The following is a 13,387-nucleotide window of genomic DNA, read 5'->3' as shown; positions in this document are numbered from 1 at the left end:
AGAGAGAGAGAGAGAGAGAGGGAGAGAGAAAGAGGGAGAGAAAGAGCGAGAGAGAGAGGGAGAGAGAGAGAGATGGGAGGAGAGAGAGAGATGGGGGGAGAGAGAGAGAGGGAGAGCAAGACAGAGCGTTAATGGTGTCTTAATTAATTACCAAATTGATGAACAACAGCAATCTATTTTGTCCCATGTATGCACATCTGAACCATTAGAGGGCAGTACAGTCCCAGATGTAATCTAGATTGTCTCCACAGTATTCTCACTGGCTGTCATTCCAGTACTGCGGTCCTGTGGTCTGACAAAATGCAATGACTATAATACTATTCCAGCAAACCTGCTGAATACACATTACATGTATGTGTTTAAATTCCATACATTCCATATCCTTGCCCTGCTCTTATACATTTAGTGTCCCCCTTATTTGGCTTCAGGTTTCCTCTGTACCAAACCTCTGTACAAGAACATTTGAGGGAGCATAGTAACTTATCTGCATAGTAAATAGTAGAATGATAAGTAAATGTTTGTCCTTTCGTCAGAGTTATTCCCGACACTGAGTAAGTAGGGGTCTCACAGGGGAATGTATCTTAAGGGGTAGGGATCAAATCTCTAGCATGTTTGACTCCCATGCAATGTTCCCCGGTTCGAATCCCCTATGTCTGCCATCTACTAGTGGGCTTGGTTTTAGCAAGTTGTCCTGATCCACATACCAGCTCCTTAATGACCTGCCTCTGAGATCACTGTGTGTTGCTTTGCATAAAAACATCTTCTTAATAATAAAAAAGGAAATAATGATTTGTGTGTGTAGGAAGAAGACAAGGGTTGGTGTGTGCATGAGGTGAAGATGATGAAGGTTGAGGGGTTTGAGTCAGAGCTTACCACACCGTGCCGGCCTCAAGAGCCGACGAAACAGACAAGGCCCGGTCCATGTCTTTGGTGAATACAGCAGCCACCAGTCCATACTTTGTGCTGTTGGCCCTGTCAATCACCTCCGGCAGGCATTTGAAGCTGAATATACACTGCACCGGCCCGAAGATCTGCAGGAGAAGAGGTTCAGCTCTGTCATTAAGAGAGGGGAGACTCCAACGCTCAAGGCTGAGAGTCTGCTGTTGCTTTAGTTTAAGAACAGTGTGTATATGATTTGGTTCAAAAAGTATACAAGACCGGACCACATTTGGTTAAAAACGTTGATGGATCCCCCCTGCAATCTCAATCTCTGCTCTATAAGTAGCTTTCACTCTGCCACAGAGAACTTTGGATCAACTTGAAAGTCAAAGTTAAAGGCTGTTTAACGTTTTGTTATAACACACATAATTAAAAGTCTTATTATGTGGTCCAGAATGGATGGATTTGGATTATTTATTTTTTTGTCATAATTTATTTTCTCCTAATACTATACTCAATATGCAGCCTTTCAACCATGTCAACCATTGTGTAGTAAAGAAGTGGAAGCAGACCTCCTCCTTGGCGATGCGCATGTGGTCCTGGACCCCGGAGAAGACGGTGGGCTGGATGAACAGGCCGGTGTCGTCCACGGCCCGTCCTCCACACTCCAACAAGGCCCCCTCCTTCTTACCGCTCTCGATAAACTCCATGATCTTGTCAAACTGCTTTCGGTCAATCTGTGGGTTACGGTTACAAGCAAGAGGGTTAAGGACCAGGAATCGGATCAGAATATGATATGAAGGCCTCTGAGGTGAATGGTACTGTATCTAACATTGTCACCAAGAGTTTAAAATGGGTACACTGCAGCCCAAATTCACAACCCTCTCCACGGCTGTGGTGGTAACTTCTTTCTATCGACTCCTTGGTTATAACAATGCCAACCAACAACTTTATATGTTCATATCCAAAACTATTGGATAGTTTTTTCCTCCTTTATAGTTACACACAAAACTGTGTTTACCTACAGCCTTTGAGCAGTGATTAATGGGACACTCCTGACCCGTGACATCAAGGCTAACCCCTCTGTGGACGGCAGAGGGCTGATGGTCCGCCGAGCATAAACTTTAACAAACGTCCGCTAGCCCTCTGCACACCAGGCCGTGGGATCTAGCAGCAGCGAGCGCCTTTCATTTTTTTTCCCAAGTGTGTTGGCTCTCGTGAGCAAGGGTAGGCGCGACGTCATCACCTGAGGTCCGTGTGACGTGCGGGGGTCCAGGGGGTCTCCCGCGACGATGCTTTTGGCGCCTGCCACGCTGAGCCGCACAAACTCCTCGTAGACGCTGTCCTCCACGAAGACCCGCGATGCTGCGGTGCAGCACTGGCCCTGGTTGTAGAAGGCTCCCTTCTGAGTCTCCTCCACCGCCAGACGCACTGCGGGACACAGCAGGGGTTCCAGGGGAGACGTCAGCACGCAGCAGAGTTAAAAGGCTGCCTCGGTATACCTTCCGTCGGGGGTCGGCTTGGCTCAAGAGGAAGAGCGGGGTTGACTTGTAACCGAGAGGTTGCTAGTTTGATGTTGAGGTGTCCCTTAGCAAGGCAGCTTAGCCTAACTGCTGCTCCCAACAAGCATGCATGGTTGACTCCGCCTTTGGTGTGTGAATGTGTGTATGAATGGTTGTAGTTGGCTTTGGATAAAAGCGTCTGCTAAATGCCCTTCATGCCCTTAATGTAAATGTTATGTAAATGTGGAAGGAAATGCAAACATTGATTTATATGAGGAAGGAAGTAATCCAGTACTTATTTAAAATAACGGCAAATCCTACAACTGCCTTGAGGGTGTCACAATAATGCAATACATGTGTTATGTGTGTGTACACAAACACACACACACACACACGGATAATTAATTCACACACAAACCTCAGAAACAGCCGACACAGATGCACGTGCACATGCACGAAAACATCTATTATACAGATGAGTGCTCACACAAACACACACACACATACACACACACACATGGACACATGCACACACACACACCAGCCCGTTTCCTTTGTGGCTTGTGCCTTTTGATCGGGGCGGGATGCGACCACATCACTTACGGTCTGAGTCAGCGAACACAATGCAGGGGTTCTTTCCGCCCAGCTCCAGCGTGACTCTTTTCAGATTGCTCCTGGCTGCCTTCTCTTTGATCAGCTGGCCGACCTGCGGAAGCCAGGAGGGACGGCACAAGAGGAGTCAGTAATCCGTGTGTGTCATTAACCGCGGGGTCTACTCACGGAAGAAACACCGCCGCTGCTTGTTTGCATACGCCGTAGAAAGAAGGTCCCGACAAGATCAGCGTCACAGTGTTTAAAAGTAGCTGTTCTGGGATGGATCTGTGGAGTTTGAGACTTTTCTGAACCACAAACATCAATTTTTGTTGTCAGAAAAGTCTTACACTCCACAGAGTTTAAGACTGTTGGCTGCATCATTCGATGTATGTTTTGCGGTTGTGAATGTATTTTGAAATCCTATTCACGCTTCTGGTTGTGAATGTATTGTATATGTGCAGTCCCTTGGCTTGTTCCCTTGTTTCTCAGTGCGAGCACAGTGGTAGGAGAGCCAACCAGAGTAATATATGTATAGTGAGTTTAATTTAGTAATTTAATATGAGTGTAAGACAGACAAAAAGCTATAAAATAAGAATCATTCTACTAATGGTCACAGCGAGGCTCCTGCTCTTTGTCCCATAAGGACAAAACAAATGCAAAACATTATGCGTAACATATTTCCCATAGGCCGCTACCTACCGCCGTAGAGCCTGTGAAGGCCACCTTGTCCACGTCCATGTGGCTGGCCAGCGCGGCCCCCGCCAAGGGCCCGAAGCCGGGAAGGATGTTGACCACCCCTGGGGGAAACCCCGCCTGTCAGCACAACCACCAGGGGATGGGAGGGTTAGAGACCGAACCGCTGGCAATTTGAAACAGAACAACCCTTAACCGAGGACGACAGCGTAGCGCGCTGTGGCTTACCCAGGGTCACACGCAAACACACATACACACACGCCCCTGCATGTCGATGCATCTATTTATCTATATACATCTCTCTTTATCTGTATATTCTTCTATATTGCATTAACATCTGCAATGAACGCAGAGGGTAAAATAGCTTTGGAGCGAGCCATCTACGTGGAAACATACAAAACATAATGTCATGTAATGTCATGTATTGGGATGTTGGCAGAACTAAAGTATTCCTTCCCCCTCAGAACCAGACCCGGTGTCAGGCTCTGTCAGTCTGTGAGCTTCCTCTACGTATGCAGAGATCCTCTGGGGCTGACCTCCTTGACGAGCGCGCCAATGTGAAGGGCGGTGAGTGGCGTCTGCTCCGCCGGCTTGATGATCACTGTGTTGCCACAGCTCAGAGCCGGCGCCATCTTCCACATGAACATCAGCAGGGGGAAATTCCACTGCAGCGACAGAAAAAAGAGGGAAAAAAACATCATACAAACATATTAGCTCACACTGTAAAGACCAAACTGCTCTATGGCTACGAAAAACAACCTTGAAAGCACAAGCAGTGACGTAGGCCACTTGATTAACATTGTCCAGACATTTGAGGTGATTGAGTTCATCACAGGTTATTGAAGTTCAGATTGGAACGATGGGGCAACATTTGAATGATATTATCGTTCATCAGCACCTTGGCGCGAACCGATTGTTAAAACTTGTGTTCGAGACAAATAAAACAAAATTGTAAGTGAGCCTCGACAGAGATCGTTTGACGCGAGATAACTTCCAAGTCGGGGTTGCTTCCCATGTGGCCCCACAAAAGGGCAGATAATTGGGCACTCAAACCCAGATCACGCAGCAGTACGTGTGCGCACTGGATGATTGTGTTATGTTATTGTTCAGTTTCCCAGCGTTTTTTGGACACAGTCCTCGCCATTAAGGGAGTTTCGTCGGAGAGAGGTTTCCTCTGACAATGAGTCATGTTGTGCGTGTGCCAGTGGTACCTTTAGTAATTACACAATGTCCTTCAGTATAAATTTCACTTTTTATGATATAATCTGCCCTGTCAAACAACAGCCGTTTTGTTCCTTTGTTGCCAAAGCAACATAAGAGGATATAGGCTTATGCGGCGAGATACAAGTAAAAGGGCCGTACACTGTCAAGATATAGAAATGATACACTCTGGTCTGTCTGTGATATGACAGAGTGGAACCTGACACCGCGCAGAGGAAAATAACCATGAACACCGCCCCACCTTAAATCTGATGTTGCTACAAAAAGAACCACTACATTAACATATATTACACTGGGTGCAAGTAGACCGAGCCCGCAAACAAGCTCTGGCTGCTGTGACTTGTTGTTAAGAGTAATCCTCGCTTGAGGAATTAGCCGAGAGAAGGTGTCTTCTGTCTTAAGACAAACGATAAAAAAAGATAACGTTTCTGATATAGTTGACTGCACAATGGCTTCGAGGTTAAGAGGAAATGTTAGCGCTGTTAACCTTCCTGGGCACTTAGGCCCTTGCGTGGTGGCAGCCCTCATTTGGGGATGAGGTCTTTGTCAAGGGCTTGCCAGACCACAGCTGAGTGCTTTGGGTATCATAATGATGTGGTTGTGCTGCTAGAGCTGTGTGGGACTATCTGATGCTTGGCACCGACGTCCAGATACTGTTGCCCTGTATCCCGCTTCCCAGAGTTATGAACTTCTATTTTAATATTCAGCATTGTAAATCAAGCCGTGTCTTTATGCAGCTCAGACCGGATGGATTACAGAAAATGTTGTCTCCGACAATCTGAAAACAACACAGACACACATGCACCCATACACACACATACACACACGCGCACACACTCACACACGCACAAACAAACACACACAAACACATACACACACACACATATACGCAAACACACACACACACACACACACACACTCAAGCAGTGTGTATTTAATGATTGAATCTCTGACACATAGGCAAAGATAAGTATTATGAATGAGCATCATTATACCATATTGTTCATAAAGTAAAAACAGATCGAGGTCTGCACTCACAGGAATGATGGCTCCACAGACACCCACGGGCTCGTGCCTGGTGAAGCTCATGAAACTTTCATCTGAGGGGAACGGAGAAGAAAGAACAGAGTAACAATGCCGTTATGTTTCATCCATTGTCACTTAAAAGTTGTGAACCGCCTATCACTATGGCTATATTATTTTATCCCATTTCCCAATTTTTTTATTAGCTTTTCCTCTTCTCCAAAGTGACAAATCATAGGAAATTGCGTACATTCTGAAAAGCTTACAGTGTCTTTATTTATTTTTTTACCACAATTATTGCTGCTTTTGCTGACACACCCATTATTGTGAAAACTATACCTCCTCCCGGTGTGTCACTTTTGAATTATGACCGTCCCTCGATGCCAAGAGGAAGAGGTAACACACAGAGCCGAGCCAAATGAAACACAACGCTTATTAAAGAATTAAAGAATACTCTTTACACCCTCTACTCTGTTCCAATGTTGGGACTGTCCATAATTCAACCGTTAAGACATTTAAAAAGGAACACTCTCCTTGTCCATTCCAATGAGGAGGCCGCTGATCAAATCCCGTTCTCATCGACCCAGCGTAAAGCGAGCAACACCAGCTCTCTCTTTTTACACCAAACTTTGATTTTTGCCCCTTTATGACAGTTTGTATATACCAACGTATACACAACAGCGTTTTCTCTGGTAAAACATGGCCTCTCGGCCTCTCGTCTTGACCTTCTCATGTTTCTATTGTACTATCCGCTAATCTTGCGTCTTTCATCTTCGAGGGGGGGGGGGGAGAGGGAAAGGTGAGGAAATCCCAGCGTTTGTAAGGCTAACGACATGTTAAGACTCAGAGCCTGGGGGCCACTGACACCAAAGCCAGAGGATTCCCTGCAGCTCGCGGCCACACAATGCCTGTTACGACCGGGTATTAAGGGGACAAAATGGCCATATGATTAATCGGGCTCAACAATGTAAGGCAAAAGACTACTTTCCGCATGTACCCTGTTAAATACGGTGCAGATTTGATGGAATTAAATATTTAATTTCCAACTGAATGATATTCGACTTAAGTTTACAGTGTAAGATATGGAATTGTTCCTAATGTGAGATTAATAATGGGGCTTTATATATATAAAGATGGAATTCAGCGACAGATACAATACTCGCACACAATGTAATAACCTTGTGTGTGAGTATTGTGTGTGAGTACCTGTAATACAATAGTATTACCCTACTGTAACACAATACGTCGCACAACGGATTAAACCTAAGACGACTGGACTGTGTTCTGCCCCTCAAGTGTGGGGATATCTTCCATACCCTGATCCGTGTACACCCCTGCGTACGGTGTCTCACACACACACACACACACACACACTGAAAGAACACCGTGAAGTGCTAAAGTGTTGCGCGTGCGCTTTGAGAGGTAAAACCCCAGATCGCTGTCTTTACTCTGAGAGCGTCTCTATCTGGAGAGACTGAACGGAGGCCAGGCCACAGATACGGAGCGTCTCGTCTGGCTCCGGGCCTCGCTAATCCCCGCTCCCTGTCACACCTCAGCGATCGCCATCTCACCCCCATCCTCCTCCCTTTTGTCCGCGCAGGCTTTGCGTCTCCTCGCCGCTCTATCGGAATGTAATTGGGAGGAAAGAAGAGGTCCCCGTGTGTTTTGTCTACCTGCCATCCTAGCCGGTGCAGGAGACAGGGCTGGAGGAGGGAAGGGGTGGGGGTGCTGGTGGACGGACGGGGGGGACGTATTAAGAGGCTGCAGGGTGAGATTACCACCCAGGGCTGTGGACAATCTACGAGCGTACCCCCCCCCCCCCCCCCCCGACTTGAGCTCTAATTAGCTTGTTTCCTTCAGGGGTGTGGATCAGTGGAGTGGACTGGTTAAAGGACGCGTTCCAGAAGCTTTAACAAGAGACTCAGGCGGGATTCAGACACCCCAGGTGAAACTATTAACAAGTACGGCTAACGCATAGCAATGCGTTGTATGTAACAACATGTTGACAATGCTGTCCGGTTTTTAAAGTTCTGTGGGTTTTGTACTGTAACCGTTAAGTAAAAGCATTTCAAAGAAATGTGAACGCATATCTGTATTTTAAAGAAACCTGTAGAGGGAAATATGTGTTTATTATGCAAATATTCATTTCAAATAAATATGTGAAGGCGAATTCGTGGGATTATTTTGGATTGGGTAATTGGATTATTAACCGCAAAAAAAACTTTTGGATGAAATAAATTAGAATAAATATAAACGTAAAAAAGGTCAAATAACGGTATATTTGCTGGACATGAGGGGATCAACCAGGCCCGCTAACACACTGACCTACGGGCATCGTCTTCCCGTGGATCTTGTCAGTCCAGCCGGCGTAGTAGCGCAGAGTCTTAATGCTGCCGTCCAGGTCGATGAAGAAGGACTGCAGGAAGGGTTTCCCTGTGTCCATGGTCTCCAGCGTCTAAGGAAACACAAACAAGAAGCAACAGCCTGTTTGTTTATCCACTATCTGTCTGTATCTCCGCACACAGGCTTCGGCGTTCACCGCAGTCATATTCGATGGGGCCACTGCTCTCAGAGCAAATAGGGGGCCACGGTGATTTGGGATCCCGTCAGAGCGATCTCCTCCTCCTTTTAAAGGGATTAATCTGGTCCTTGTTTCCCAGAACAGAGCTGGAAGTTTAGTGAAATTAGCCGTACCCTATGAACACCACCGCTGCAGTGCATGTTTGCAATTAGCAGTCACATGCAATCACATATTATTACTTCATTCACATCTGTAAAGGTTCATGTTAACTTCAGACCCCTAATGCGCCCTGGCAACCCAAGAGAGAGAATGGCAGAGCAAAGGGGATTTCCTTAAAAACAATGTGGTCAAAAACTATAGTCAAAGGAACTTTACATGCAAGAGATAAAGACCGGGTGAAAGCTGGAAGGGCTGGGCGAGGGGATGCTATGATGTCATGCGTTATGGAGGCCAAGGCAAAATACAATTCTAATATTCTCACTGAGGAGTGATGGCCTGTTTTCAACAACGATAAAGAAAATTGTTTTTACGTGGCCCTCTCACCCTAATTTAAAATTATGTTACACAACCCCACCGACCCACACACACACTCACACTCTCACACACGCACACACACACACACACACACACACACACACACACACACACACACACACACACACACACACACAATAAAACACAAACACACAAACATTTATACTACAACACACACACACACACATATATACTATAACACACACACAAACACACCCACACACACACATAAAGGCTGACTATGACACACACACATCAGCACGCACACACACACAAACACACACACACACACACACAAACACACACTAGCGCTCGTAATGATAACCACGGTAGTATGCATAGGCGTGATGTGACATGATTCAACCAAAGTGACATGATCATCATGCATCATTTACGTTGCATGAAATAAGCTTCGCCTACCGCCAAAAACACGCGGTCCCTCTCGATCAGGTCTGCGAGTTTGTGCAGGAGCCTCCCGCGGCTGGACACGTCCATCTTCCTCCAAGGGGCGCTCCGCTCACCTGCAGCCTTGGCCGCCTCCACCGCCTTGTCCACATCTGCCTGCACGCAGGACAATGTCTCACACACCCATACACCGACACAACGCTTGACGTGTGTTCATTTTAAACGCCGAAACGGAGATGCACTGCTACGATTCTAGTGAAATAACAAATTCATAAATTAGATAAATAGTCCTGGCCTTTTTAAAAAGCATACGGTTTGGCAGCAGGGTTTAGCTGAGAAAGTACTCCACTGAAAATGTGTGAGGCTGATGAGGAAATCACTTAGAAACGAGCACAGGGTCTGAGTCGTAGGTTGTACCTTGTCTGCTTCTTGGATGTCACAGATCTTGACACCTGTCGCTGGGTTCACAGTCGGGAAAGTTCTCCCTTTGCTGGACGTGTGCCATTCATTGTTGATAAAAAGCTGCGGAAATAAGGGGTCACTTTTAAAACGCATGCTATTTCTCACAGACACCTTTGTGACTTATTTTAAACCAGGATGAAAATAAATCGTTGAGCATAGGCCTTTTCATTGCAAGTGCACGTGAGATATTGATATTTATTCAATGCAAAGTTCGTTGTAATACTTGTATTGATTGTTTCTGCATCGTGTCTTACCTTGGTATGATGGATGTCTTGGATCTTGACCGGCTGGGGGAAAGGTAAAGCAGGGATCTCCTCGGTCACTCCGTTCTCTGCTTTTCCATTGGTGGCCATGCTACGTCACTGGTATAGTCCAGAAGTCCGCTCTCTCTACTGAACCACGTTACACTCTCTCAGTGGGCTTTATAAGAACGCCGAGTTCCTCCCTCCTCAATGAACAGTTGAGGGACGTTGAACTCCGCCCCGATTAAAATATCAACAGCACTCATCTAACGCAAAGCTGTTCAGGAGACCACTTTAAATTTTGCTTTTGTGAAGCTAATTATTATCGCCAGCCAAAAGATAAACTAGATCGGCCTATCTATTTTAATCTGCAACTTGACCTTGGGGCAAATTGCAGGTTTTACTCTCTCCCATTCAAACATTTCAAAGGCTATAATGGAACAAAACAATTGAATGCATTGCAATTTACAGTGTGTGTGTGTGGCTGTTTGCGTGTGTATATGTGGCTTTGTGTGTGTGTGAGTGTGTGTGAGTGTGTGTGTGTGTGTATGTGTGTGTGTGTGTGTGTGTGTGTGCACGTGTGTGTGTCTGTGTGTGTGTGTGTGTGACAGAGAGTGCAAGAGAGACAGAGAGAGACAGAGAGAGAGAGAGCGAGAGAGAGAGAGAGAGAGGGGGGGCAGAGAAAGAGAGTGTGTGGTGTGTGTCTGAGAGAGAGAGAGAGGAGGGAGGGCTAGTGCGTGTGGGTGTCTGTGTGTGTGAGAGGGAGAAAAAAGTGAGAGAGGGGCGAGAGAGTGAGTGTGTCCGTGTGTGTGTATATGTGTCTGTGTGTGTCAGTGTGTGTATGGTATGTGCATATGGTGTGTGTGTGTGTGTGTGTGTGTGTGTGTGTGTGTGTGTGTGTGTGTGTGTGTGTGTATGTGCGCGTGTGGCAGCCAAGTGTGAGTGTGTGCGGATTTGCGGACAATTTGGAAAACAGCCGAGAGTCAAGAGCAACAATTTCACACCTGAGTTATTGGCTGTGCCCACGATGTAAGTAATGAGACAGAATTCATTCTCTCGCACAATATTGACATTGTAGCAGCGCGCCTTTGATCTGCCTCTGGCGGGCATATGCGGGACGACTTCGAGGCCTTCGTCAGTGGCGCGAAGGTGTGATGAGTTGTGATGGTGCTCGCGAGGTTGGTTTTTGCACCTGGACCTTGTGAGGTTGAATGGAGTTGGACACATGCAAACAAACGCTTTGTTCTTAGCGGACAAAAGCAGTTCCTCTCTTTCTCTGTGGACTCCTACTCAAACACAGCCCGCCATTGTTTCCCCTTCGTCGCCTCTTGTCACTCTTCATGTCAAAGTTTAATTAGGACAACGAGCTTTCGCAGCCTCATTTCTCACTTCAGCAACTTGCTAACACTTCCTAATGAGATAAAGAGAGAGAGAGTGAGAGAGGGAGAGAGAAAGAAAGAGAGAGAGAGACCTAGAGGGAGATAGGGAGAGAGAGCGAGGGAGAAAGGGAGAGAGGCAGAGAGAGGAAGGGGGGGAGCAAGAATTGGATGAAAGAAAAGGGACAGAGGGAGAGAACTGGGGAAATTGCTATGAAGACAAACAGGCACAGAAGGAGATTATAAGAATAAAAATCAAGGGGTGGTGAAAAGAGTAAAAAGTTTTAAAAAAAAAAGGGAAAAAGCTACATGCCTCTAAGATGGAAAACCTTGCCCCTGGCGAATGAAAATTATAATCACTTATCTTTATCAAAACACATTTCAGGAAGAATTGCCGCATGCTCGTGATGTACATATCGCCGTCCTTACTTCTTCAATCCTTTTCCTTCAAAGAAAACCTGGACACAAACAGGTGCATCTCCACTGGGCTTCGGGCACTTGTTGACCAACTTGTGGACCAACTTGTAGCAAAGCTGTTTATTAATCCGTTTGAATCAACATGCTTTAAGAGTGGAGGTTACTGGACACCAAGGGGGTACTGGGGAGGGGGTCTCCTGTCGTGGGAAAGTTGGTTCAGGTGACCTGCTCTGCCAGGCATGGCTGCCCGTGCTAATTGGCGTAGCACACCTTCTAACGAAGGTCAAGTCCCCTCCCATCAGCATACTTCAGAGCCAATTAAAATCATCGCAAAGAGAGGCTAATTGAGCCACTGGACCTTTTGTGAGGAACTTGTTATCGCTAAATTGCCACTTAACAAAAACAATGATACATGGAGTCACGTTACCTGTTACATGTTTACTTGAAACTTGTAAACCGACTAAGATTTAGGAGAATTTATCATTTGTGTTACTTCTGCCCATGTTGGTTAAAGGTTAAATAGTTTGACACATTATCTACTATTCAACCTGTGGCTTGCGATATGCGCTCAAACACGATAGCGCACAAAACACGACGCACACACCTGCGGTTGGCGTTAAATGAACCGTAATGTGCCCCTTAATTAATTTAACTTAAAAAGGTTTACCCTGACCTTAGACTGAAGGCACTTAACACTTGAATTTTGCAGTGTTGAAGTGAGTCAGACTAATGTCAAACAAGTGCAGAGGTTTCCCTTATTCCGACTGCTTGCATAAAACAAAGGATGCATACACCTTTCAGATACATATCAGAGGGATAGAGATCAAGGACAATGTGTGGGAAAGAGGAAGAGAATGGGAGGTGGGTGGCAGTAGTAGATGGTTATGTTGGAGGGTGGAGTTAGTGGGAATGTGGGAATGGTGAGGGTGTAGGTGGTGTTGACGGCGTAGGTGGTGTTGATGCTGTTGATAATGTTGGTGGAGGAGGTCCTGGCGTTGATAATAGTTGACACCGGGTGGTGGTGTTGGTGGTTGTGGTGGTGGTGGTGGGGATAATAGTTTACATGGGGTGGTGATAGTGGAGGGGGGTGTTGGTGCTGGCGTTGGTGCTGGTGGTGATAATAGTGGACATCGGATGGTGATAGTGGAGGTTGCTGGTGGTGGTGGTTGTCGTGGTGATGTTGTGGGAGGGCTGGACTACTGCGTTAACAGTGTCCAGGTGTTCGAGCCTCCAGAACAAAGACTCTTTTCAGGCGCTGATGAGAACTCTTCGTTCCTCCGTTTGTTGCAGAATATATCTAGTCAGGCCCAGATAAAGGAGAGACCAGCCTGATGGTGGTCACACACACTGTAGGGCAAACACCAGAACATGGCTGAGAGGAAGAGAAAGAGCTAAATCAGCCCCTTAACAGCCCATAAAACTATGGTATACACCAGGAAGAATTTCATTTTTTTTTACTAACTACAAAGAAAAGGTAACTACTAATTACTAACCCTTACCCTTTTTTGACATTTTTCC

General features: G+C 46.2%; 1 protein-coding gene across 1 annotated transcript in view; it reads right to left on the bottom strand.

Moving 5' to 3' along the window:
- The window catches only part of aldh1a3 (aldehyde dehydrogenase 1 family, member A3), a gene marked incomplete at both ends in the record, with an annotated part of 10,681 nt that extends 494 nt beyond the window's left edge, over window positions 1-10,187 (bottom strand). The window contains 11 exons of the mRNA XM_079736091.1: window positions 874-1,031; window positions 1,452-1,616; window positions 2,126-2,310; window positions 2,985-3,087; window positions 3,675-3,788; window positions 4,205-4,333; window positions 5,928-5,989; window positions 8,238-8,367; window positions 9,388-9,528; window positions 9,790-9,894; window positions 10,089-10,187. Of these exons, the coding sequence (XP_079592217.1) occupies window positions 874-1,031; window positions 1,452-1,616; window positions 2,126-2,310; window positions 2,985-3,087; window positions 3,675-3,788; window positions 4,205-4,333; window positions 5,928-5,989; window positions 8,238-8,367; window positions 9,388-9,528; window positions 9,790-9,894; window positions 10,089-10,187 (1,391 nt within the window). The remainder of the gene's footprint in view (window positions 1-873; window positions 1,032-1,451; window positions 1,617-2,125; window positions 2,311-2,984; window positions 3,088-3,674; window positions 3,789-4,204; window positions 4,334-5,927; window positions 5,990-8,237; window positions 8,368-9,387; window positions 9,529-9,789; window positions 9,895-10,088) is intronic.
- Between the last annotated feature and the right edge of the window lie 3,200 nt (window positions 10,188-13,387).

The sequence above is a fragment of the Pollachius pollachius genome (genome assembly GCF_949987615.1).
Source record: "Pollachius pollachius genome assembly, chromosome: 5".
NCBI lineage: Eukaryota > Metazoa > Chordata > Actinopteri > Gadiformes > Gadidae > Pollachius > Pollachius pollachius.
Note: the sequence above shows the minus strand (reverse complement) of the source record. Positions and strands in the feature narration are given on the sequence as shown.